Genomic DNA, 23,832 nt, shown 5'->3' on the forward strand with positions numbered 1-23,832 from the left:
TGTACTATTACAATGTAGACTTTTCTTCCAGTTTATATTCTTCCGCAGAACCTATCATGATATAAGGTTTCTATGTAACCCCAAATTCATTTTCCTCATTTGCCTCAGAGATTTGAAACATTCAATGTCCAGCTGGATGTCCATCAGATAAAAGGGGTTCCTTATTAAATGTCTGCAGAATAAATAATCAACTAAATCAACAGCAGAGAGGCAATGTTTTAACCGAACTTCAGGATTTTCATTGATCCCTTTGTTACTTCACTGCAGTGGCAAAAACAAATGAAAGAAGAAAGGAGAACAGGAATAAAATATCTGGAGAGAATGAAGAAAAGACGGGTGAAAGGCAAAGAAGAAAGGAAGAAAAGTTATTGAATCTCTCTCTTTACTCATCCCTCAGTTCTCACCTACTCTATTCCAAAGAGCCATCTTACAAACCTGATTTTGAACAGCCTGGATACAAAAAATGAGTGTTCTGGTTTAATGATACCAGGACATGAGTAGGAATATTCAGGTGATTCAAATCCTTTTCTCAGTGTGCACACAGTTCTGATTCATTTAACCATTCATATTTCTACCTGCTCAGATCAGAAAAAATATTGAAACGAGTTTCACATACAAATGAAAATATATGACTAGAATAGCAGAGTTCATAACTTGTTTTGAAAGTCTTATATTAGAAACACCTGTATAGCAAGAATATAAATAATTATGAAAAATTTACATAAATATGATACCATGAAAAACTGAAAATCTCAGAATATATATATATATGTGCACACATATATAAGTCTACATATTATCTATCCACTTATTTATCTATATACTATATAGCTTATCACAGATAATAGTTTACTCATCTGGAAAACTGACTTAATGCTTACACAAAGGATTTCAAGAAATATTATTTAAAGGACATAATTGAGTAGTCATTCTTAAGTGAGAATGACAAATGAGTATCTTTGTCTTTTAAGAACAGACCAAAGTTGGTTAGGTACACAGAGAATAAATACAAAAAATGCTTTAGGCCATGAAATTCTCATGAGTATATAATTTTGTTCAAAAAGTCTCTGTGCAATGCTAACATTTCTAATGAATATAGATTTTATTCAAAATACTAAAAATGACAAATGCTTAACTTTTAGTATCAGTACTACTGTTTCCTTAGTTGCTTTATAAAAGATGGTAGCATTTACGTAATGTGGAAGTTTAAATTAAAACACAATTATTTACATTTTTAAATATAAAGCATGCTTCACTGTACAATAATGAAGTTGTCCTGACTCATGGATGCAAAGTTGATGTCAAACATCTCAGAGACAATTCCATGCAGACTCCATTCTGTCTTTACTTTCACTGCGTTTAATGGAGTGTGAATATGTCAGTAATTTAAAAATCAATTGCTCTACAACTAAAAATATTATAAGTAAATGTTGATATATGAAGGAAAATTTAATATTTTTAATTTGAAAAGTGAAAGAAAAGATGAATTCCTGTGAAAATTTTATAAATTTACGTACTAAAAACCTTCAGAGAAAAAAATAGGAATATCTTTATTTTTTTTGCCATATCATGATTGACTCAAGAATATATGTAAGATATATATATGTAAGACACTATATCATGAAAGTTATTGAAAAATAATTTTCAATTTGCTTTTATTAAACATAATTTAAAACTCCTTACAGTTTCTGAAGAAAATTACATATGAATACAACATCATGTCTTCTAAGAGAATTTGAATGTTGCTTTCAAAGCTTTGAAAATTTATTTTATTGAATTCAGAGAAACAACTTCTCAATGGTCTTTAAATAGTAAGTAAAATATAAGGTTATGATATAGCATTTTTCCATCACTCCTGAAATATTATTGTATTTTATTTATTTATTTATTTATTTATTTTTAAAGATTGGCACTTGAGCTAACAGCTGTTGCCAATCTTCTTCTTTGTTTTTCTTTCTGCTTTTTCTCCCAAATCCCCCCAATACATAGTTGTATATCTTAGTTGTGGGTCCTTCTAGTTGTAGCATGTGGGATGCCGCCTCAACGTGGCCTGACGAGTGGTTCCATGTCCCTGCCTAGGATCCAAACCAGCGAAACCCTGGGCCGCTGAAGCAGAGCACGTGAACTTAACCACTCGTCCACGGGGCTGGCCTCTATTATTTTATTTTCAACTTCACATTTTATTCTAGAACTTCAGTTGGATCCTTTCTGTCTAGATAACAATTGGCAATTTTCCATTTCATTATTCTTGTCTGTCTGCCCTGTCTCCATAACACCAAGGTAGAAAGTAAAAAAAGAAAAAAAAGAAAAGATTCATACATTTTATTTCTAGTAACTAGGAAATTATAATTTTTCACATAATGGAATCTGTAATATACAGAAAACTATAATTTCCAAGTTAAGAATAGATATACACATACACATAAAGTTCAAAATAAAGAATATACAGGTATAAAATTGGCACTTCAAAATCAATAAAAATGTTGTATGAGCTATTCTGACTAAAAAATATTTGCTTCTGTACAATATCTATTCAGATTGTTATAATTTATGCAAAATTGAGTTTTCTTGTCTTTAGCTTGATATCACATGATATGCAACTTACAAAATAACCAGAGAGAGAGCTTTTATAACCAGTCATCAGTTCAACACCTTCACCAGGTGAATATTAATCACTGGTTGATAATTACATACTGCTCACCTATAAAGTTGATAACAGCAAGTGCTAAACAAACTTATAAGTAAACTTGTATTATTCATTAGCAAGACATTCACAGCATTCAGGGATGTATATTGTAGAATTCTTCTTTGTTTGTTAATGTTGCTGGGGCCTTCAGAGATTAAGTACATGAGTACTGAAAAAACTAAAAGGCATTATGAGTACCCAAAAGAATAGTTACTCAGAATCAATGCTCATGCTAGGCATATTTCAACTCTATTTTTTCTATCACATTTTTTTTCGCTATAAAAGCACAAACTATAAAAGTAGTAAGACATTTGGAAGACAAATATGCCACTCAATAATACATAATTTAGTGAATAAATTTAGCAAAGTTCTATTGAATGGTCATTGTGTTCCATGCACTGAGTAGATACTAAAGTCACAGAGAGAAAAAGAGACTCACTCCATGATCTCAAAAAGTCTATTGTCAGAAAAAAAAAAAATCAAGAATCACTCCACAGAATGAGTGTGGTTTTAAAGGCAAAGGCAAAAATTTTCTAAATTCATATATGCTATTAATTTCTTGGGTAATTTGGGGAGCATATGTTCTTTTTTAAATTAGGTTTACTAATATAGTAATAGCAAATCACCAGTCTGGTATACCAGTTTGTCAGTTTTGTTTCTTGTCTTCACACATTTGGAAGGCAAGACCCTCTGTCATATCTGATATCACTCCATAGAGTCTGAGTTAAATTGCCTTATTTAAATTCACACACCAATTTTGGTTTCCTAGTTGTAGATTTCTTCATAAGAAGCAGAAGTAGTACAGAAATGAAGTGCGTATCTCTGAAAGGGGGCTAAGAAAATGATCTTTGTCTTATTCAGGGAGTTAGAGACCAGATACTTTTACATAATCAGTGTGGGCTTAATGAAATAGTATCTTTGCGGAGTGTTGCTGGCTACCAGTACTTGCCAGCAAATGGTATTAAGCATTGTATTTTGAGAATTTGAATTTGTTCTTTAAGAATGAGCTATGACTGCAATATTAAGAAATATTTTGGGGGCTGGCCCTGTGGCACAGCAGTCAAGGCACACATTCTGCTTCAACAGCTCAGGGTTCACAGGTTCGGATCCCGGGTGAGGACGTGGCACCGCTTGGTGTGCCATGCTGTGGTAGGCGTCCCATGTATAAAGTAGAGGAAGATGGGCACAGATGTTAGCTCAGGGCCAGTCTTCCTCAGCAAAAAGAGGAGGATTGGCAGCAGTTAGCTCAGGGCCAATCTTACTCAAAAAACAAAAAGAAATCTTTGTAAGACTGCCAATAGTTTTTCTATAGTTAGTTCCATTTTGCATATTACTTGTAAGTCTTTATCAGTGTTGCATGGTTTTACTCAAGGAATTGAACAGTTTCACATTTTTTCCAAAATTACTATAAACCTTCGTAATTAGCATTTTAATGGATGCATATTTTAGTGTGTTAATATACAGTTATTAATATCAAATTTTTAAAACAGCAAGAACTTAAAATGCTCTATCTAAATTACAGGAGAAGTATAATATATGTGAATTATAAGAGCATAGTATGATTGTAAATAGTAATAATAAAATTATATAAATATTTTAAATACCAATATTATGTAATAAATGGTTTTAAATAATAGTAGCATAAATATTTTATTTTGAGGCTAAAAGACTGAAAATTTTATTTAAGTTCCGTTGGGTAGAAGAATATCTTACGTTTAGAAAGTTCGATAGCACACTTTCTTTTAACAGTTAACTTAGATTTACATAGATATTTGGAAAAGAATATGATCTAAACCTCTCAACCAGCCCTCTCTTAAGCACCGGAAAAATCATTACGTTGCCCAGTTCTCTCCATTTCTGTCATAAGAAGCATGGAGAGCAGAACTATATATTTTGGTAATTAATTTCCTTAAGATAATGTTAGAAACATCATGTTCTTTAAAATATAAATGAATTTCAAGGTGAGCATGCTAGAAGTAATATTAATGGCATATGATTTATTGTGACAAGAGATCTGGTCTGAAACACCATTATTAGGAGTACTCAAAAAAAGTCCATTTGCAAACTCCTGAAAACGTGAAAGAGTGCTAGAGCTGAACCTGTCCTAGTGTTGAAATCTGAAAATCTGTCCCTTGTAAGTAAGAAACTGCTTGTGCACAATATCTATGTTTTCCTCATAGAAATTTATTGGAAAATTTTCATATCCTGACTACACAGTATTGCAGTTTAAGGAATTACTTAAATGCTTGTAATTCTGAGTGAAGACAATCTACAAAAGTATATATTGAAATGAATATGCCTAATCGACTTGGAAATATATGTAATTTTAGGGCAGATTGTTATCTTAAAAAATAGTTGGCCAATAATACATTAAACATCTACTATATAGCTGGCATTCTTTGAACTCACAATAGAAACATGTGCCCTGTGTCAATCTAGAAGGTGTTTTTTATGTTATTACTGTTCCAGGAGAAAATACCCTTTAAACTATTATAAGCAAGATTTACTCGTGCCTCAACTTTGCAAATAAGTTTCAATAAGATGTAGTTTTACATCTTATAAACACATCTGGGTATACAAACACATTGTTGTAAATGGCATCTAACCACATACTGGGCAGTGAGGAATGTCGTAAATTAGTAGTGCAATTGATAATAAAAAATTAAGTAAGTATACGTGAATAATAGAAGCCTTTTTTATTAAGAAGAATTAAAATTATTCTGGAGAACAGAATTCATTAGCCTCTGACACTTGAGGGAGAGCCATACATATTGGCATTCTTTTATATAGGGTGTCAAATTTGAGTATCACAGAAATATATTGACACACAGATCTATACTTTTAGTATTCTTCCTCCCCCATACCGGCCATTCTCTCTTTGTTTTTCTTTCTCTGCTGATTAAGTTTGAGACAAAAATGCCTTAAACATCATTAAACGTTTTTTCCCCTGGGTATCTCTTACAGCTTTTAATGGGCTTTTACATAGTAAAACTCCTGAAGGGGTACGCTGCATTCTGCATTTTCCGAATAGCATTTCTTTTTTGCTTGAATCCTATTTTAACATATGAATATAAACATATGAAAGCTTCAAAAGTGGGTGAGCATAGGCTAGTGTATTGTATCATATGGTTTCACGTACATCAACAAATACATTCATTTCCAGGACATTCAAGGTGTATCATCAAGTGCTAAAATCTACTATAAAGAGAATATAATTTCACTGCTACATCAATTTATTTTCATATATTTCATGAAATGAAACTAAATCTTGTAAAATAAAAATGTCTTTTTATTCTAGATATAAAGAAAACTTAATAGGTGAAAATTTTAACTAGATTGCTTTTGGTTCAATTTTATAAAACACATGGCACAAATTTAAACAGTACAGAAAAGTACGATAAAAATTCAGTCTCCACCCCAACCACTTGGTTCCATTCTCCAGAAACAACTAGAGTTAAAATACTTTTTGTGAATCCTTCTAAAGATATTATATACACATATAAATATTCATATTTACACATTTTTTTAAATAAAAATTTATAGCTGTCTGAGCTATGGGAAAAAAAGCAAACCATAACATCATGATTTATGATTTGAAGGGTAATAAAGAACTCTAGGCAATACCTAACATAAGTATTCGGAATATTTTCATTTGTTTTACTAAAACATTACAATAGGTCAATTTAATGAAAATTCAGATAAGACCTCACTAATCATGAAACTATTTAGTTGACGATTCTCATATAAAGTAGGACACTAAAGCATATAAATAAAAATCTAAAATAATTTAAAAATAGATTTTAACATTTATTTATTATGAACCTACATGGAAGAAAATTATGTCAATGTACTGATGTGTGACAAAAGTGAAATAAACACAAGAATTTCCAGGGGCAGTTACCTAATAAGGAACCTGCAATATTCATGGTAAGATGTCAACTTAGCCAAATATAGAGACCATAGAAGCTTTGGCTTTGAACATTAATATATAAATCACTTAAATATCTATACAGAAAGGCTGATTATGATTTTGTAACTTCATAAAATGAGCAGAGTAGAAATGGCTATAATTGAAGCAAAAGAAGATTCAATTCTTCTGCCCCATTTTTCCAGGAAAGTGGGAGAGAGAGCCAAATATTCTTCTAGAAAAGGGGAAGACACAAAGTCAAAGTTTTCCCTATTTCCCTGAATAACCAAGAAAGTCAATGCCTACATTTTGGAGGGAAAAATGTTTGTATAATGCTATAATAGCAAAACAAATTTTGGTTGTCCAGGCTTTTCTCCTTGAAGAAAAAGTCTTTAAAAATAGTTTATGTTGGCATTGATATTTTTCTGGTTTATTTTCCATAGAGCTGAGGCTGATATTGGACTAACAGTAAAAAGATGAGAGGCCTTATATAATACCCACACAGCATACAGTTACTCAGCATTATCAATTCAGAGCCTTTGTGTTTTTCCTTGGGACTTAGGATAATTGCCCCTCAATAACAAGCCATGTAAAGACTTCCAGTATATCTTAATAAAATAGTATTGTCGTGTTATACTTGAAATCTTTCTTTTCAGCATATGAAAATAGACTAGAGATGGCCACATTGCATTTCCTATTATAATTTCATCAAAACCTAAGGGGAAAAATTAAATTCTTTTACATTTTTGTCTTAACACACACCAAGCATCACTTAATCAACATATGTAAGATATTTGATACCTTATAGTGATTTTTACGCCATAAATCATCAACAAAAAAACCATAATTATAATTTCATCATTTGTTAGCTTACCTACTGTTGAACTTCTCTGGGTGTTTTTCTCTCATGATATGGAATCTGTGTGCAATGGAGGCATCCTAACGAGAGAAACAGAAAAGAAAAACAGGACAGTTTATGATCCTATTATCTTGTGGAAATAAAGATCAAAAGAGAAAAGAAGTTAATGAATAATATTTTTAAATGAACATTTTCTTAGCAATATCATTACCAGGAAGATGTTCTGAAATTAGGCAAAATATACGTAATCCACATAAATTATGTGCAAGTGTGATTTATGTCACGATTTCACCATTTGTTTCTTGTCATATTTACTTCTAGGAATTGATTTCTATTTAATTTATATATATTCTTTAATAATTGGTTTTGGCCTCATGCTTACAGTGTGTTTAAGATAGTGCATGTGAACAAAAATGTGAAAAAGCAGTTGCAAATATTGTTACACAAGAGCTGGAAAGATGGCCTAAGTGGAGAAATGATCTGTTAGAGAAGCTCCAGTCCTTTGAGATTAATTATAGGTAAAAAATACTGTAAGAGTGCATATCTAGTAAAATTAAGTATAATACATGACTTCAAAGTTTGGTAAGTGTCGTGGATATAATTATTATCTGTTCATTCCACAAGTAACTTTCTGACATATCTTGCTTAATAAAGAAAAGCAACAGAAAAAATCTATTTTTGGAGAATGGGTGACAAGTGTAACCAGGCTCTGAGACCCCAAATGCACCAGTTCTAAACGCTAATGGATGTTTCTTCCTTTTAGGAAATCCATTCATAGTTTCAAAGAGACAGAATCACAATGAATGTGTGAGATTGGTGGAATATTGTGATTCCAGCTTTTCAAACACAGACTGTTCTTACTGACTTTTAAACAGTTGCCCCGGTTATTCTAAGCAAGAAGATATTTTTCCCATTCTTCATCTACACATGATTAATCACTCCAATGAGGAACTAATATATTTACCAGTCATTTCAATAGAAATGGGACTATTGTTGCGATTAACTGTTAATTTTGTTTCATAGTGGAGATAAAATAAAAAGAAAAACCAAACACAAAGGAAATAAAGAAGTTGTGTATTTGAGAGGAACTCGAAAACACTAATCAAGGATTAAAAGTCTAATGAATGAAATGAAAAGGCTAATGTGCTTACTCATGCATAACAAAGCATGAAGCACAACAAGAGAGGGACCAATGCCCACTGCAGATGGCAGACAGAGTTGCTTTTTCTCTGCAAGATAGAGCTGTGACAGAACTGTAATTTTTTTCTGTACATTTCATCCTCTAAAAATTGTTTAGCAATGGAATTAATCCACAAGTGAAAAGGACACTAAGGTATAGATAGGTGTGTATACAAACAAAAGTTAGAAAAAAGTTACAAAAAAATAAAACCTCTGTGGTTTGATATTCTAAGATATAACTTTGTTATATATACATGGTCAACTTCCTGGTTTGCTAAGAAATAGGAATATCAAGATGGTTCACTTTTATTGATCCAATACCTCTCAAACTCAGTCACAGAGTTTCCGCTTTTTTTAAAAAAAAATTCTCACTAATAAACCATAACTATATTCTATCTTAGATTGTGAAGCTGTCTTATTGTGGTATGAAATTATAGAAAAATCTGAGCTGGGCTATATATAGTATATTATGTAGCATGATCATTAATTAATTTTTAAAAAATCATTTCTTTTCACTTTATCTCTAATTTGATTCAACATCAATTTGCAACACCTTATAATTAAATGCATACATCCAGCAGACCAGTTAAACAAAAGCAAAGGAATATGAATCAGGTAGTAAGAATGGATGATCAATATTGGTTACCCATAGGGAGACTATCATTGAATTTACTTCTTGTTGAATTATTTGTTTCCGCTAGTTTAGAGAACTGAGACTTTAAAAAACAGATTGCATAGTATAATTTTCTTCACAAGCATATATTTTTGCAATAACAAATCTCTTGCTTTCCAAAGCAAGAGGACAGACAGAGGGAGAAAGAAAAGAAGAGGAGGAGAGGGGAGAGGAGAAGAGAGAGAGCATCAAAAGAAGACCATGTAAGTAGACTGGACTATAACTAAGTAAACTCCTGGAAATATAGAACACCAGACAGCCAAAGATAAACTGAATGTTAGCTCTATCTCCAAGACAGTTGAGCAATGATCATATAGTAAAGAGGAGAAAAATAAAAACTAGTGAGGAACACTGGCATGCCTTTTCCTCATGTTGAATGGGTTCCACCACAAAGAGAGGGTTGGCATTGCTGACTACAGGATTGATAAGAAACAATGACAGCAGGTGTTCATTTGGATGAGAACTCAGACCAAATTCCCATGGGACCCCGTCCCTTTGGCACAACCCCAAGAGGCTTGAAAGGGAACTGCCAAACGTTGCAAACTTATCCAGGAGCCATATTTCAGGAACACTTCTGATTCTCTAAAAAGAGACTAAATAAGAAAAAGCTAGAATATTGTTGTTGATTTTTTAAATAAATGTTGCTCTCTCTGTCTCTATGTATTGCAGTTTTTAGGGAACAGAAATTAAGTCAGCCTCACTTCCACACTGTGGAATGGACAAACTTTGAATTCAGACAGACTTTCACTTCCAAGACTTCTGACTCTGAGCAAATGACTTCCTTACTGTGAGTCACAGCTTCCGAATCTTTAACAGAAGACACTGATACACTTTTATAGTACGTGGTAGTGATTTTTTTGAGATTATTCTGTATAACAATTGAAATAGTGTTCTCTACAGCTGGGTGCTCATATATTTTATATCCACACTAGAATTTTATTGAAAGTAAAAGGGGGTGCTAAAACATAGTTAAATTTTGAAGTATGTATTTATTGACTCTTAAATTTGTTTTATTATTTCCTGAACTTCTATAATACTTTTATCTTAAATTAATTTAAAAAACAAAATCAGATCTAAAAAAAACAAAGTATATCCATCTTTATTCAAGCAAAACAAATTTAAATCTCATCATGTTGACTTTCTAAGTAGCAAAAGTTAAAGTAATTTTTCTTGATATATATCTCAATACTTACAAATATATGTATATCAGAAAATCAGCTGCTTACTCATATCTTTCTTTAATACTTTGTCACTGGTATTTTTCTGAAGAGTGATTTTTTTCCTTTCCTGTAAGGACTTATTTTATGTTTTTTAATAAAGCTACCCAAAATCTCCAAAGTTGCATTTTAAGCTATTTATTTGAATAATTTGACTATTTTCTGTGGATCATAACATTTTCAATAGAGAAAATACTCTATAAGTGCTGAGACACCTGAGCCTACAGTGAATTCTGCTAAGAAGAGGACATTATTAATATTAATCTTTTTCTTGAAGTCTAAAATATATCTGCCCAAATACTGTCATAGGTACTATTATTTTTATTCCATTTAAAGAAAATTTCTCTGACAAATATTTTTACGAAACTTGTCAAATAAGTTGTTTTCATTTTTGTTTACTGAATTATTATTATAATGAATTAAATACCTTCTCAATTTCATTGCATTTCAGGATAGGATATAAATTTAGTCAATTACAAATTAGTATCATCAAGAGTTGTTCCAAAATGCAATTATGGAATTTAAAATTAAACTTTGCACACCAGATGAGTTTTCATTGTTGAAACTCTTCAGTTCCTCCTTAGTTTTGGATGGAAAAATTGCAATGTCTCCCTGTGTGCGAGTTTTTGGGTTTCTTAAAATAATTTCAATTTGCTAGAAATCTTCGAAATCTCAAGTTTTTGGTGCTCCATTTGTTGGATATTTTATTAAAGGTTACCCAATGTTTTCTTCCTTTTTTTGAGGTATTATTTACACAGAATAAAATTCACCAAGTTTAAGCGTTCAATTCAATGAGTTTTGACAAAGGTATACAATAACCACCTTCACAATCGTGATATAGGAAATTTCCATCACTTCAATAAGTTCCCTAATACCCTTTGTATTTATATACTTTTATACTTATATAAATCCCCCCTCCACTCTTAAAAGTCATTGATCTGCTTTCTGTTGCTGTAGTTTACCTTTTCTGCAATTTCCTATAAATGGAATTTAAAAGTACTCTCTTATGTCTGGCTACTTTCACTTATTATAATGCTTTTTTTTGTTTTAAGTGAAGAAGATTGGCCCTGAGCTAGCATCTGTTGCCAATCTTCCCCCCTTTTTTTTTGTCTCTCCCCAAAGCCCCAGCAAATAGTTGTATATCCTAGTTGTGGGTCATTCTAGTTCTTCTATGTGGGATGCTGCCACAGCATGGCTTGATGAGCAGTGCATAGGTCCATGCCCAGGATCTGAAGTGACCAACCCTGGGCCACTGAAGTGGAGCACGTGAATTTAACAATTCAGCCACAGGGCTACGCCTATAATGCTTTTAAGATTCAGCCATTTGTTCTGGCACCAGTGGTTTGTCCTTTTTTGTTGCCAAATAGTATTCTATTCAATAGATTCACCACAATTTGTTTGTTTATTCACTAGTTGTTGACATTTGGCTTTTATGAAAAAAGCTGCTATGAACTGTTGAGCACAATTCTTTTTGTAGACAGGTGTGACTGTATCTCTTGGGTAAATACCTAGAAGTGAGATTGCTGAGTTGTATAGTAAGTGTACATTTAACTTTATAAGAAACTGCCACATTATTTTTCAAAGTACTTGTACCATTTTGCATTTCTACCAGTAATGTACGAGAGTTCCAGTTATTCCACCTCTTTACCATTACTCCACATCCACAACTCTCGGCAGTCTTTTTAATTTTATCATTCTAAAAAGTATGCAATGGTATCCTTGCTTGGAGCCTTAACCCTTATGAGCCAGCACCATCTGCTTCACTAGAGGCGTCTGCCAATTGTGATGAAACTATAGGGTTTGAAAGTTCTGGTACAGACTTAACGGATGTTCCTAGCTCTGTCAGAATTTGTCCATCCTCACAGCTCTTAGAATATTTTCTCTGTTACGCTACTCAACGATTCCAAAATAGCAATGAGCGCTCTGTGGAATTCCACTTGTGCTTTCTACCCCACATTCACCCCAGGCACAGCCTCAAGGGTTTCAAAGGGTTCTTTTTTCCATTAAACGCCTCCAAAAGATATTCCGAGAATATATGCTTAGAGTCCCTCTTGAAGAATTTTGGGCTCTCAAACGGATTATGATCTTTTTCTCTAGTTAAACTATACTTTAAATACAAGTAATGTTAAAAAATTCAATGTATATAAAAGTACATAAAATGAAAAGTAAAAGTCTCACATTTTTCCCAATTCTAATTCCTGAAGATAAGAACCAAGATCCTTTTCTCATGCATCATTTTTAAAATAGTCTATACATATACAGTATATATGTATGAATGCATATATGCATATACGTATATTTACAAAAATAGATTTAACTATACAAACTGTTGAAACTAGCATATTTGCACTTATCAATATAGCTCAGACATCTTGTTGTATTAGTAAATACATTACTAATACATTACCTAATCATTACATACATTACATAATACTAATCATTAGCTAAAAACACCCTGTAAGCTTACATTTATGTGTTGAGAGTACAGTGTATACACAGAAAATTTTCTAATTTTATCAAAGAATGATGTATCCCGTATAAACATATTTCCAGTATATGTTATGCACTAAACATTTAAATTTAACTTTTACTAATTTAGGCTGAAAAGTATTTTATTAAATCTATAGATTTAATTTAATTTACAATAGATTAATTTAACCCCTTGTCTCATTAAAATGATACACAGCACCACCCTTAGGCTCCTTGTAATGGCTAGGGCCATCCTGTTAAGTATCGCAGACCTTGCACAGTGACATACTGTGGCTCTCAGTGGGCATAGTGCTGCTGGCTCTACAACTGAATGACTCTGGAATGATATGTTGTACTGTTCCCTAAGGATTTTTTATTCCTTTTCTCTTCTATCATGTCAAATTCTTAACTTGCACTTCTTGCTGCAAAGCATGCCTGTCCCTAGCAGTTTCCTCTTGTTTCATTGATTTCAGTTTTCATACTTTGAAAAGAAATGGAACCTTAGAATTGTCAATCTAGAATTGACCTTAAATACTGCTCATATCCAAGACTAGCAAAGTGGATTAAACAAAGCCCATAAAGGTCAAGATAAGGCCAATAAGCATAAAACGAGCTAGAACAGTCTATGGAATTCTCCTACACGTGAATTTCACAAATTTTGTGAATGAATTTTGAGTTAATCATTTTAACTATTGCCAAACATTTTATTATAATAACTTTCTAGTTGGTATTTTACTTCAAAGAGCCAAAGCTATTAGGAAAATTATCGTTGATAAACATTATGAGGATTTCAATATATTATTTTTCATCTCTTGTAAATAAAAATTTGTTAAAATTGTAAGAAACTATGATGAATGAAAGGAAATGTACAAATGATTAGTTGGAGTTTCACTTCCAAAACTGAAAATCCATACCTAAAATTAGGTAATAAAGTAAGATTTTACTTAAATTTTAATAATCTTATTGAAAATTCCTGTTGTTTATATATATTTCATCCAGAAGAGATCATAAAACCAGGCAGACTAGTTCCTGTTATTGGAAGAAATATTTGACCTCAGAGAATGTAGAGAGATACGCCAAGGAGAGAACCCAAATCATAAGTCCCACTCTTCCTCTTTGGCACATACAACAAACGGGATTAGCACTGCCAAGAAACTTCTAGAACAGTTTCTTCACATTAACCTTAAGCTTTGTGAACAAACTTGCAGAAAGAGTACTAAACTTACTATACACTTACTATTATCACAACGATGTGATTTCCATGATCAAAATGCTCCCTTAAATATTGTTCTACTTAGCAAATTTTGTTCTACTTAGCAAATTCCTGACTTGTTTTTACTGAAAGTGAAGACTAGATTTCTCTAAGTGCTTCTCTTGATTAAAAATTCCTAGATTTGGAGGCCTACACTTCTCAAATGAAGCAAACAGTACAGAGCACACATTGGTGATGGATCGCTTTTATAGTTTCGGTTTGATTCCTAATGGGGACTGATCTAAGGAGACCTTAGTTACATGAAAATACGTGAAAGCCCAATTCATAGCAGTTTCAGTAACAGTTCATCATTAGATCAGGAGCTCTCTTTCTATAGAGCCTAAGGTCAGAAGTAAAGAAAGAAGTGTGCAATTTAAGTAACATATAGAACGAGGTTGGTGTCTAAGAGGCAAAGGAATATTTAAATCAAAATTGTTACTGAAAAAGAAAACACAACTGTAGAATAAAACTAAAAATTTTAGTTTCATATTTTTGGTGATACAGTGATTAAATCAGTCTAGCAGTGAAACTCAACTTGCCCAAACCCTGATGTAAATCTGAACTTCTCAAGAGGGACCAAAGTGTTATAGAGCAGTCCTGGAAAGGAAACCCTAGACATCCCCTTTCAGAGGGTTCCGATGGAGTCAGACCCCTCTGAGAATGCCTTGCTTTGGGTCTACAAAGGAGGATATCAGTCGCTATGATGCAAACTCACTCTCCTCACGCCTGAGAAAAGAGGATTCAACACTCCTCACGTTTAAGGTCTAGAATAGGACCAGAGTCAATGCAAGCAGGCCAGGATTCCAGGGCATGGAGAATTGGAATACTGGAGTGTTAAGGCATAAAGACACAAGACAGGGACCAATTTACTGAAACGAGGAAGGCAGAGGCTTGCTCATAGCTGAGCAGGATAGTAATTAAGAGCGCATGCTTTGCAATCTGACAAAGAGCTCATATACAGATATACTCATGCCCTCTTTATGCCACTGTTTCCTCATTTGAAAAATGGAAATAGTCTATATCTATGTCATCAGGTTAATATTAATTAAATAAGATCATTCTTGTAAGGATCTTTATCCCTTTGCATAAAGCCTGACAGTAAACAAAACAAGAAAGCTAGTATTAAATTGCTCGGGTACTAGGCAAATGAAAGCTACTAGTCTAAGAGTAACATATCACAGAAGAAACAAATTGATGGCATCTTACACAGAACCAACCCACTTCCTTAAGTATCATCTGATCAGAAAATATTTACAAAAAAATCTTCACTAAGATGATCACAGGACTAGAATATTTCATAAGTTCTGCCACATCTATTGAATATTGTAGGGCTCCAATGCGTTTTTTAAAATTTTTGATCTCTCTGCAGTAGAATTCTTATCTCACAGTTTGCGTTCTTCTTTCCCAGTTTGAAAAGAAAAATAACAAGTATATGAACTTAAATACTGAAATATTTAATTGTTATAATCACTAAATTTGCCTGAGATTTTGAATTCAGATAAATCATCAATATCATACATTTTTAACTGCTCTTTTCACAGTAAATTAGATACTTAACTGTTTTAGTTTCTGAAAACCCTAAGCATTTTGTTGATATCTATTATCTTCAAGAATCAAGAGGTCCTTTTCAGTTAAAACAGAAAGACTGGATCCATCAATTACATTTATATCTGAGGTTGATTTGGTCATTACAATGTTCACTCAATCTGATAAAAGCTGCAAATGTATTCAGTGCTTTGATATAATTTCAGGAAAACTGCAAAGAAAGTCTTGTCATATTTGAATACCCAGGGGGTTGAAATGTGATAACATTTTCCATAATGTCTCAAGGTAGGCATAATCCTTACATTTGCAAAATAAATCTAAGTCAACATCTGGCGTGTGATTACCAGTCATTAAATTGGGGCTGGGAATGACTAAGGTGGTATGAGTGCAACCAGTAAATTGGATTGAGATGGGATGGAGGAAGAAGTAGTGAAACGGTAAGAGTCGGGGCTGAGGTGCACATAAAGGAGAAGGGGAATCAAGATTTAGAAAAAAGAAGAAATTCTATTTACTGTCTGTAAGTAGAAATGGGAACAGATCTCAAAGGTGAGGGTAGACATAAGCCTGCATATGAGACTGGGGGGTCCCTGGAGGACACACTGGGGCAGGGAGATGAATAGTTTATTAGAACCAAAAATAGGAGTAAGATAATTTTCATAGAAAAAGTAAGAAAGTAAGGCCCTCTATAAAATATTCACAAAGTCAATGAATGATAATAGTGCTAATCATGTACCAAGCATGAGGTACAAGGTGCAATTATATAGTCTTTATCCCATTTAAATCCATAAGGTAAATACTATTGTGGAGAAAAACCTGAAGGTTCATCTGTTTATATAACTAGGCAAAAGTCATCAATTGGAGTAGCCAAAGTATAAACCAGATTATATGTGTCTATATGGAAATAGTTAATAGTCATGTAGTACACTGTCTCTAAAGGCCCTATCTTAAGAATAGCTTTCATAGGATTCTAGCTTTATTACAGGAATGATTCCCAAATATGACTATATTCTTTATATCTGAAAAATAACTGATGCTACAAGTTTGGTTGATTTCAATAAAATATCTCAAAGCGACAGCATATGTTCTATTTATTTGTTCCATCTTAGGGGAGAAATTCACTATAGAGTATTGCACTACGCTTCATTCTCCTGTCCTCTCTCACTTCCGTCCCTCCACCTTCTCCTTCCTATCCATCTGTGTTCATTCTCTGTCCTTCTAAACACACACATAGGAAAGTCCCTTAGGAAGATTTCATCTTTTTTCTACAAAATATTCCTTTCCTAGAACTGTATACCTACCAAAGGCATTTTGGTTCTAACATGGTAAAAGAGGACAATGGCAGATGCTGCTTATTGCCTTACCAGTATGCATTTCCCTCCTCTCTTAAACCAATAGAACTCTCATTTCATCCATGTACCAAGCTAATAAACAAGTAAGAAAACAGACAAACAAACCAATCCTAAATCCCCTAGGTACTTTGCAGTTAGGAATGGTGATTTACATTCAGTTCCTTTCCACCTTCTACCACCACCACCACCACCTTACTCACAGGAATGGCAGACCTCAGTTCCCAAGAGGTATGGCAGATAACTTCAAAACATAAGGATAAAAGCCAACCCTGAGAACTGCCAGTGGGAGAAAAGGGAGCCTAGTCCTATAAAACATCTTTGGTCCCAGTAGCTCTGAATGGACTTCCTCCAGATGTCCTATTAGCCGAGAGAAGAAACCCCTGAAGTGTAAATTTGTTATTCCTCCATGCAGACAAACACAATCTTAACTGAAACACGGGTCATCACTTCCCCAGCTTTTCATTGCTCTGAAAACATAAAGATAGGGAGTGTGAAAAATCTGTACTAGTGATTTCTGAGAAATATTTCACTCAATTATTTTTCTTTGTCATTAAAATCACAAATCCTTATATTTGTACAGAGTTGTGTGATTTCTAAAGGATTTTCTGGCAAATTATATATTTTGACCTCATTATTCTTGCTAAATTAGACATTTGATCTTGCTTTTGAAAGAAACAGGGAAGATATAAATATCTTTATTTTAGAAAGAAATTCTCTCTCTGGCTTAAGGGAGTTTCCAGAGGTTAGGCAGCTCACCGGAAGGGCAGCTGGGTTTAGTCTTATGTCTCCCAGTCCATGACTCAGAGTACGACTTCTAATTGATCTCAGCAACATGGTTAGTTCACCGGATGTTCATTCTGATGTTCTTGTCTTTTAAGGTATTCCAACATTAATTGCTGTTAATGCCATTTTCTTGTTAGTGCTGTGGAGCTGATTCCGACTCCTAGCGACCCGTGAACAGCAGAGCAGAGCCCTGCCTGGTCTTTTTGGGCCTTCCTTTCATCTTCTGGCGCTCTGAGACAGTGCTCTGCTGCTTCTCATAGAGTTTATTCATAGGGTTTTCATCGCCAATCTTTTTCAGAAGTGAGTGTCGTAGTCCTTCTTCCTAGTCTGTCTTTGTCTTGAAGCTCTGCTGAAAGCTGCTCACCATGAGTGATGCAGCTGCCACAATATGACACCAACCGACAGAGGGGTGCTGTGGCCCCTGACTGGGAAACACCCCGGGCCGCGGCGATGAGAACTCCGAATCTTAACCAGTAGACCACCAGCGCTGGCTGTTAATGCCATTAGCATCTCAAATTTCCTAAAACAACTAACATTATTCAGAAAATCAGGAGAAGTTGCTTGTGTCCATAATTCTATTCATAATCTAATGGTAGTTATCATTTAATTAATGATGTATTTCCTAAGTGATGTTAGCAAATAAAATTATGTTGATTGTTCCTCATTAAATAATAAGTAGCATTTGTGCTTATACTTTGTTCTCAAGAATAAATATAACTTTAACTGTCCTTTCCTGTAATCATAGTCATTAAAGAGAATAAAATCAAAGTCAGTAGCTTTAGACCATAATCAGATTCCTAATTTATCTAACTTAAGTTAGAAGAATTTGAGTCCAAAATCTTTCAGCAAAAATACCTCATGCCTTGATGCTACCGAAAACATCATACAAAGTGACCACAGAACTCCCACTTCAGTAAACTAGTCCTTTAAGGAGGATAAAGGGCAATGACATCATCTGCATGAATGCATAATATTGCTAAGTGAATTTGCAGAAGACTTCAGAGATAAAATTACTCTGCTTATAAGGTAAGATAAAAATTAAAATCTATTCCATATCTAGAAAAACATTAAACATATAAGAGAAAGTTGTTCCTGTTTGTCTGCTTTTACTGCTCCAAAACAGGGCTCGAACTATTCGTATGGGCAGCAGAGAAAGGAGCAATCATTTCAAAGGGTTTTATGTACCAGGGAAGGAGCAGTCCTGTTGGGGAATGGGAGGGGGATACAGTCTGGGGCAGAGGTTATGGCTGTAGATGAAAGCCCTGAGGACAACTCCATAAATAACCACGAAAGAACATACTTCAAACATTGCTTCGGTAACATTTAAAATATTTGGTCATGTTTTTCCAGCCTAAAAGTAAAGGCCTAATCCTTATGCAAGGAAAAGTATCCTGCGTATTGGCTTGTTTGAAGATAAGTAAATATAGTTGTCACATTTATTAGTGTAATACAGATTACACAGATGCACAGAAGTAATGAATATTAGAAACATTAATCTCTGCCTCGCACAAACAACGAATCCCTGTGGAGTGTTGCAGGGAAGTCCATAATAGGGGTGGCAATAAAATCTGAAACTCCTAAATACCATACACATGCCTTTCTTGAGCAGCTATTACACATGATTCAGTATCATGTTCTACAAAAGGTTTATCATAGTGGCAAACTGTTAAGACATATAACCCTTAAATGTTATAGCATATACAACTCTATTGGTAACAGAATACAAACTGTTAACACACCAGGACTCACAACTTCCTCCTCCTCTGTTTGCCCACCTAATTTCTCTCTCTTCCCCTGTCTGCTGTGAAAAGAAACTTTGGTTGCCTTTTGGGCTGATTTTCTGGAGAAAAGCAGTATAAGAAAAAGAATTATACCTCTTATATGGATGTCTGAAAGAGTCAAATTCATAGACTCAAAGAGTGGAATGGTGGTTGCCAGGGGCTGGGGAGAGTGGGAAATGAGGAGTTACTAATCAAAGGGTATAAAGCGTCAGTCAGACAAGATGAATAGACTCTACAGATCTGCTGTCCAACATTGTACCTATAGTCAATAATATATTGTATGCTTAAAATTTTGTTAAGAGGGTAGATCTCATGCAAGTTTTCTTTCCACAATAAAAGAAAAGAAAAGAAAAAAGAAAATTAAATTAAAAGAATTACAATCCCCAGAAGGCTACTTACTGAAAGGGAATATAATTTATCTGGGGTATACCTTGTGGGGTAGTGTCTTCAAAAAGAGATAAAAGATCACGATGGCAACATAATGGGAGGAAAAGCAGTGAGTTCTGTGGAAACTAGAGAGTGTAGATGCACTAGAGGTTGGCACTGGACTGATAATGTTAAAACGAGTTGCTGTGTTCAAGGGAAATATGAACACAGATGAAAGATTCTGTTTGGGTCATCCTCTAAATTCAACTTTGCTCCAAAATAGGACTTCAGAGGTTATTTCTTTATAAGCAGTTCAGGCACTTTATTTTTATTTTTTAAATAGTTTTGAAATACTTAAAGCTGTTGTTCTGTGAAACCTTCTTTCTGTGAACATTTTTCATGATGAAATTTCCTAGAAGTAAAAGAATATAAGAAGATTCTCCTTAGAATAGCATTGAGTATTTATAACTTTATGAATTTGGAAGTGCTAATCAAACCTCTTGATGAATATATAGGCCAACTGCTGGGGCTGAAAGTACAGTTTTCCACACTTGTTCCAGACCTGATGTCTTTCCAGGTCTGATCTTTGATTGATGGCATCTACTGGGTTCTGATTTGGGTTTGAAATCTGCGCAAGCCCTGTTCATGCTAGTTGGCCAATAGTGTTTCACACACAGACTTTGACTTTTTGGACATATTAGACATTCTCATACCTGTTCAGGTGGCTTTATCTCCTACATACACACACACACACACACACACAAAGCTAACCAAAGGAACTTTCCAACATCCTGCCATCAAACTTAACACATCACTGTTTCCAAACATACTCCTTCTCTCTATCACAACAGATTCCCCTTCTCCATTCTAAGACCAGTCCCCCAGGCTGTGCTTGGATGCTATCCCTTCTCAATCTCTCAGGAAGCACAATACATCAGGAGTTTACATCCTCCCTTTCCTGTACTTCGTCCTCTCCCCCTCTATGGGATCTTTTTCCTTAACTTTAAAATTGCTTAGGTACCAATAATGTAAACAAAAATCCCTTAACCTCCTGTGCCTGAAAAATACTGACATTTCCCTTAACCCCTTTCATCCAAACTTATTAAAAATACTGACTAGAATTTCTCACTTCACTTCCACACTCCCTCTGACTCTCTGATCCACTGTAGACTGGCTTTCTACTTCACAACTTAAAATTATTGACTGTGATTTTTCTCTTTGCTTCCTCAAATAAACTCTCACTCCCTGTCCTACCGCAGTCTGGCATGTAGTTCATCACTCCATTATAAATTACATCCTTGACTTCTTGGCAATTTTGACTCTATTTCTTTTCCTTCCTTCCTTCCTTTCTTTCAATACTCTCTTGCTTTGACTTGCATCAGAGCAATTCCTGGTTTTCCTCCTATTTTCCAGGCCACTCTATTTCAGTTTACTTGGCAGGCTTCTCCTCCTCTGCCTGTCTCTGCAATAATAGCCTTTCTTGGGATTCTGTCCTCATACTCTTTTTCCTAACTCTATACAGGTGGATCTGAAAAGAAAAGACCTGTAATGATGTTAGAAAGATGAGACTTGATTCTAAAAACATGAAACTACAGAAATGCTTTAAACAGGGCGTCTCATCTGTATTTTAGAGCAAAAAATCTGTACCAAGAGCAATCACTTGAATACTGTATGGATGACTTATTTGGTGGGCTCAGTATTGGGGAGATATAAAATAACTGCCGAATTAGATCAGTAGTAATGGTATGGATGAAAAGGAAAGTGCTTGTCCATGACATATTTAAGAGGTAAATACTGGCCTTGATGTTTGATTGAGTATTCATTGATTGAGTGGTAGGAGCAAGGAAAGGGTCAGAAATGGATCGCTGGTTTTTAGCTTTGGTAATTGGATTGATATGGTGCCTCCAAGTGAGATAGAAAAAGAATAGAAGTTTGGCAGAGATGACAAAGTCTTCTTTGGTCATATTGAAGCTTTTTGCTTGTTTAAGTTTTTATTGAAATTTACGTCTAGTGTAAAAATGTGCACAAAATAGCTAAATGGACACAACTGTGTCACCCACATCCAGGTAAAGAAAATAGCACATTTGTATGGTCTCCATAAGTCCAGTCCCCATCATGAGAAGCTGAATTTTAGTTCCTTAACATTTCCTACTGAGCCTTGACTTTGATGCAAGTGTAGCTCACATAAAAATCATACACACACACAGAGAATAATAGCCTTCACCCAAATATTATGGTAAAATATGCCATTTGACTACAGTCACTGCCTATGTCTTTGAAAGGCTGAATGGCTAAAAGCCCATTTAAAGTTATTTCTGGTATTCGCAAATTTACGCATATCTATAATTATGCGATGGTGTATGTTAACAACTTTCAAATAATTACACAAATAGTGGAATAGATTGATGGTTAATGACAATATTAAGAAAGACTGTTAACTAGAAAATATTAAAAAGAAAATTAGAATCTCAAATAAAAACATATGGCACATGTTGCTATAATATTAACAAAGTCACTTCCTTTCAGACTTTATCTTCCCTTTGAAAATTGCCAATAATTATCAATATTTAGATAAAAATTTAAAATAAAATATATGAATAAATTTATGAATGTTTACATGATGAATAATTGAGACTTTGCTACTTCATTATTCCAACAATGCTGATTCTTGTTTTATTTGATATAGGCTAAATAAATAACCATTGAATCTTTCATTGGGAAAAAAATTCAGTCTAACTGGTGATTTGCAATCTAACAGTCCTTAATTTGAATCCTTTCTCTGTCACTTGCTAGCAGTGGGATCCTCAGAAAATTGCTTCCCCTCTTTGTGGTTATGGTAAGGAACGAGTAAGAAAATAGTTTGGTGAAAGAGTCAAACTAGTACCTGCAATATAGAAAATAGTCAACAATAATAATTTATTCTCTTTTTCCTTTATATTTGGATTTGCTGATGTAAAAGTTGTCACTGAAAATTTATTATAAGAAAAGTGTCAGATTTCTGACTTCACAAGTTATGAGATTTTAAAATAGCTGCATGTATTATCTTTTAAATGTATCAGTTAAAAACACTGTCTTCACTTGCAAGTTACATACAATAAATTGAATTAAGTTTTAAAAGAACTAGAATATGTTCTTTAGAAAAGTAACTGCATCCATGAAAATTTGATGTAATGATTGGTTTTGTCTCTGGATTTTCCTTATCTTTCCAGCAATTCTTAAACTGTAAGCATTTAAAAATACACCATATATTTGTTTCAAGACCTTAGTTGAATGAAACTAGGACATATTTCATCGACAGCTTTGATGAGAGATTAAAGTTATCAGAAAGTTCACAGCATGAGAAATTGAGCTCAAATCACTGAACTCTAAGGCCATTTTCAGGCCTGTTCTCAATCTCTGCAACATTCAGCACTGCTCTCCTTTTCTTCCAAACGTGGTCTAAAAAACTCTCATCTTCGGTTACACTCTCTTCTACAGCTTTCATCTATTCTGATAAAATCTAATTCAATATCTGCAGCCTTGACTGCTGTCTTGATATTCGGTTCTGTGTTTCCAAATCCATGTTTTGGATTGCCTTAATGTGTCATGCTGAAAATTCAAACTCAACATCATCTTTTCCCCAAAAGTGTATCCTCTTCTCAAATTTGTCATTTTCATCACTGATGCCATCATCCTACTGTTAGCTACTCAGATGCAGAGTTCGAATTATTTCTGATTCCTTCCTTTTATCTCATATCTATTCAACAGCCAGTCTTGTCAACCTACC

General features: G+C 33.9%; 1 protein-coding gene across 9 annotated transcripts in view; it reads right to left on the minus strand.

The window, feature by feature from the left end:
• The window catches only part of DGKB (diacylglycerol kinase beta), a 675,150-nt gene that overhangs the window by 289,182 nt on the left and 362,136 nt on the right, over positions 1 to 23,832 (minus strand). For all 9 annotated transcript variants that reach the window (XM_070615806.1, XM_070615803.1, XM_070615805.1 and 6 more), the window contains one exon: positions 7,468 to 7,532. In XM_070615806.1, the coding sequence (XP_070471907.1) occupies positions 7,468 to 7,532 (65 nt within the window). The remainder of the gene's footprint in view (positions 1 to 7,467; positions 7,533 to 23,832) is intronic.

The sequence above is a fragment of the Equus przewalskii genome, chromosome 4 (assembly GCF_037783145.1).
Source record: "Equus przewalskii isolate Varuska chromosome 4, EquPr2, whole genome shotgun sequence".
Taxonomy (NCBI): Eukaryota; Metazoa; Chordata; class Mammalia; order Perissodactyla; family Equidae; genus Equus; species Equus przewalskii.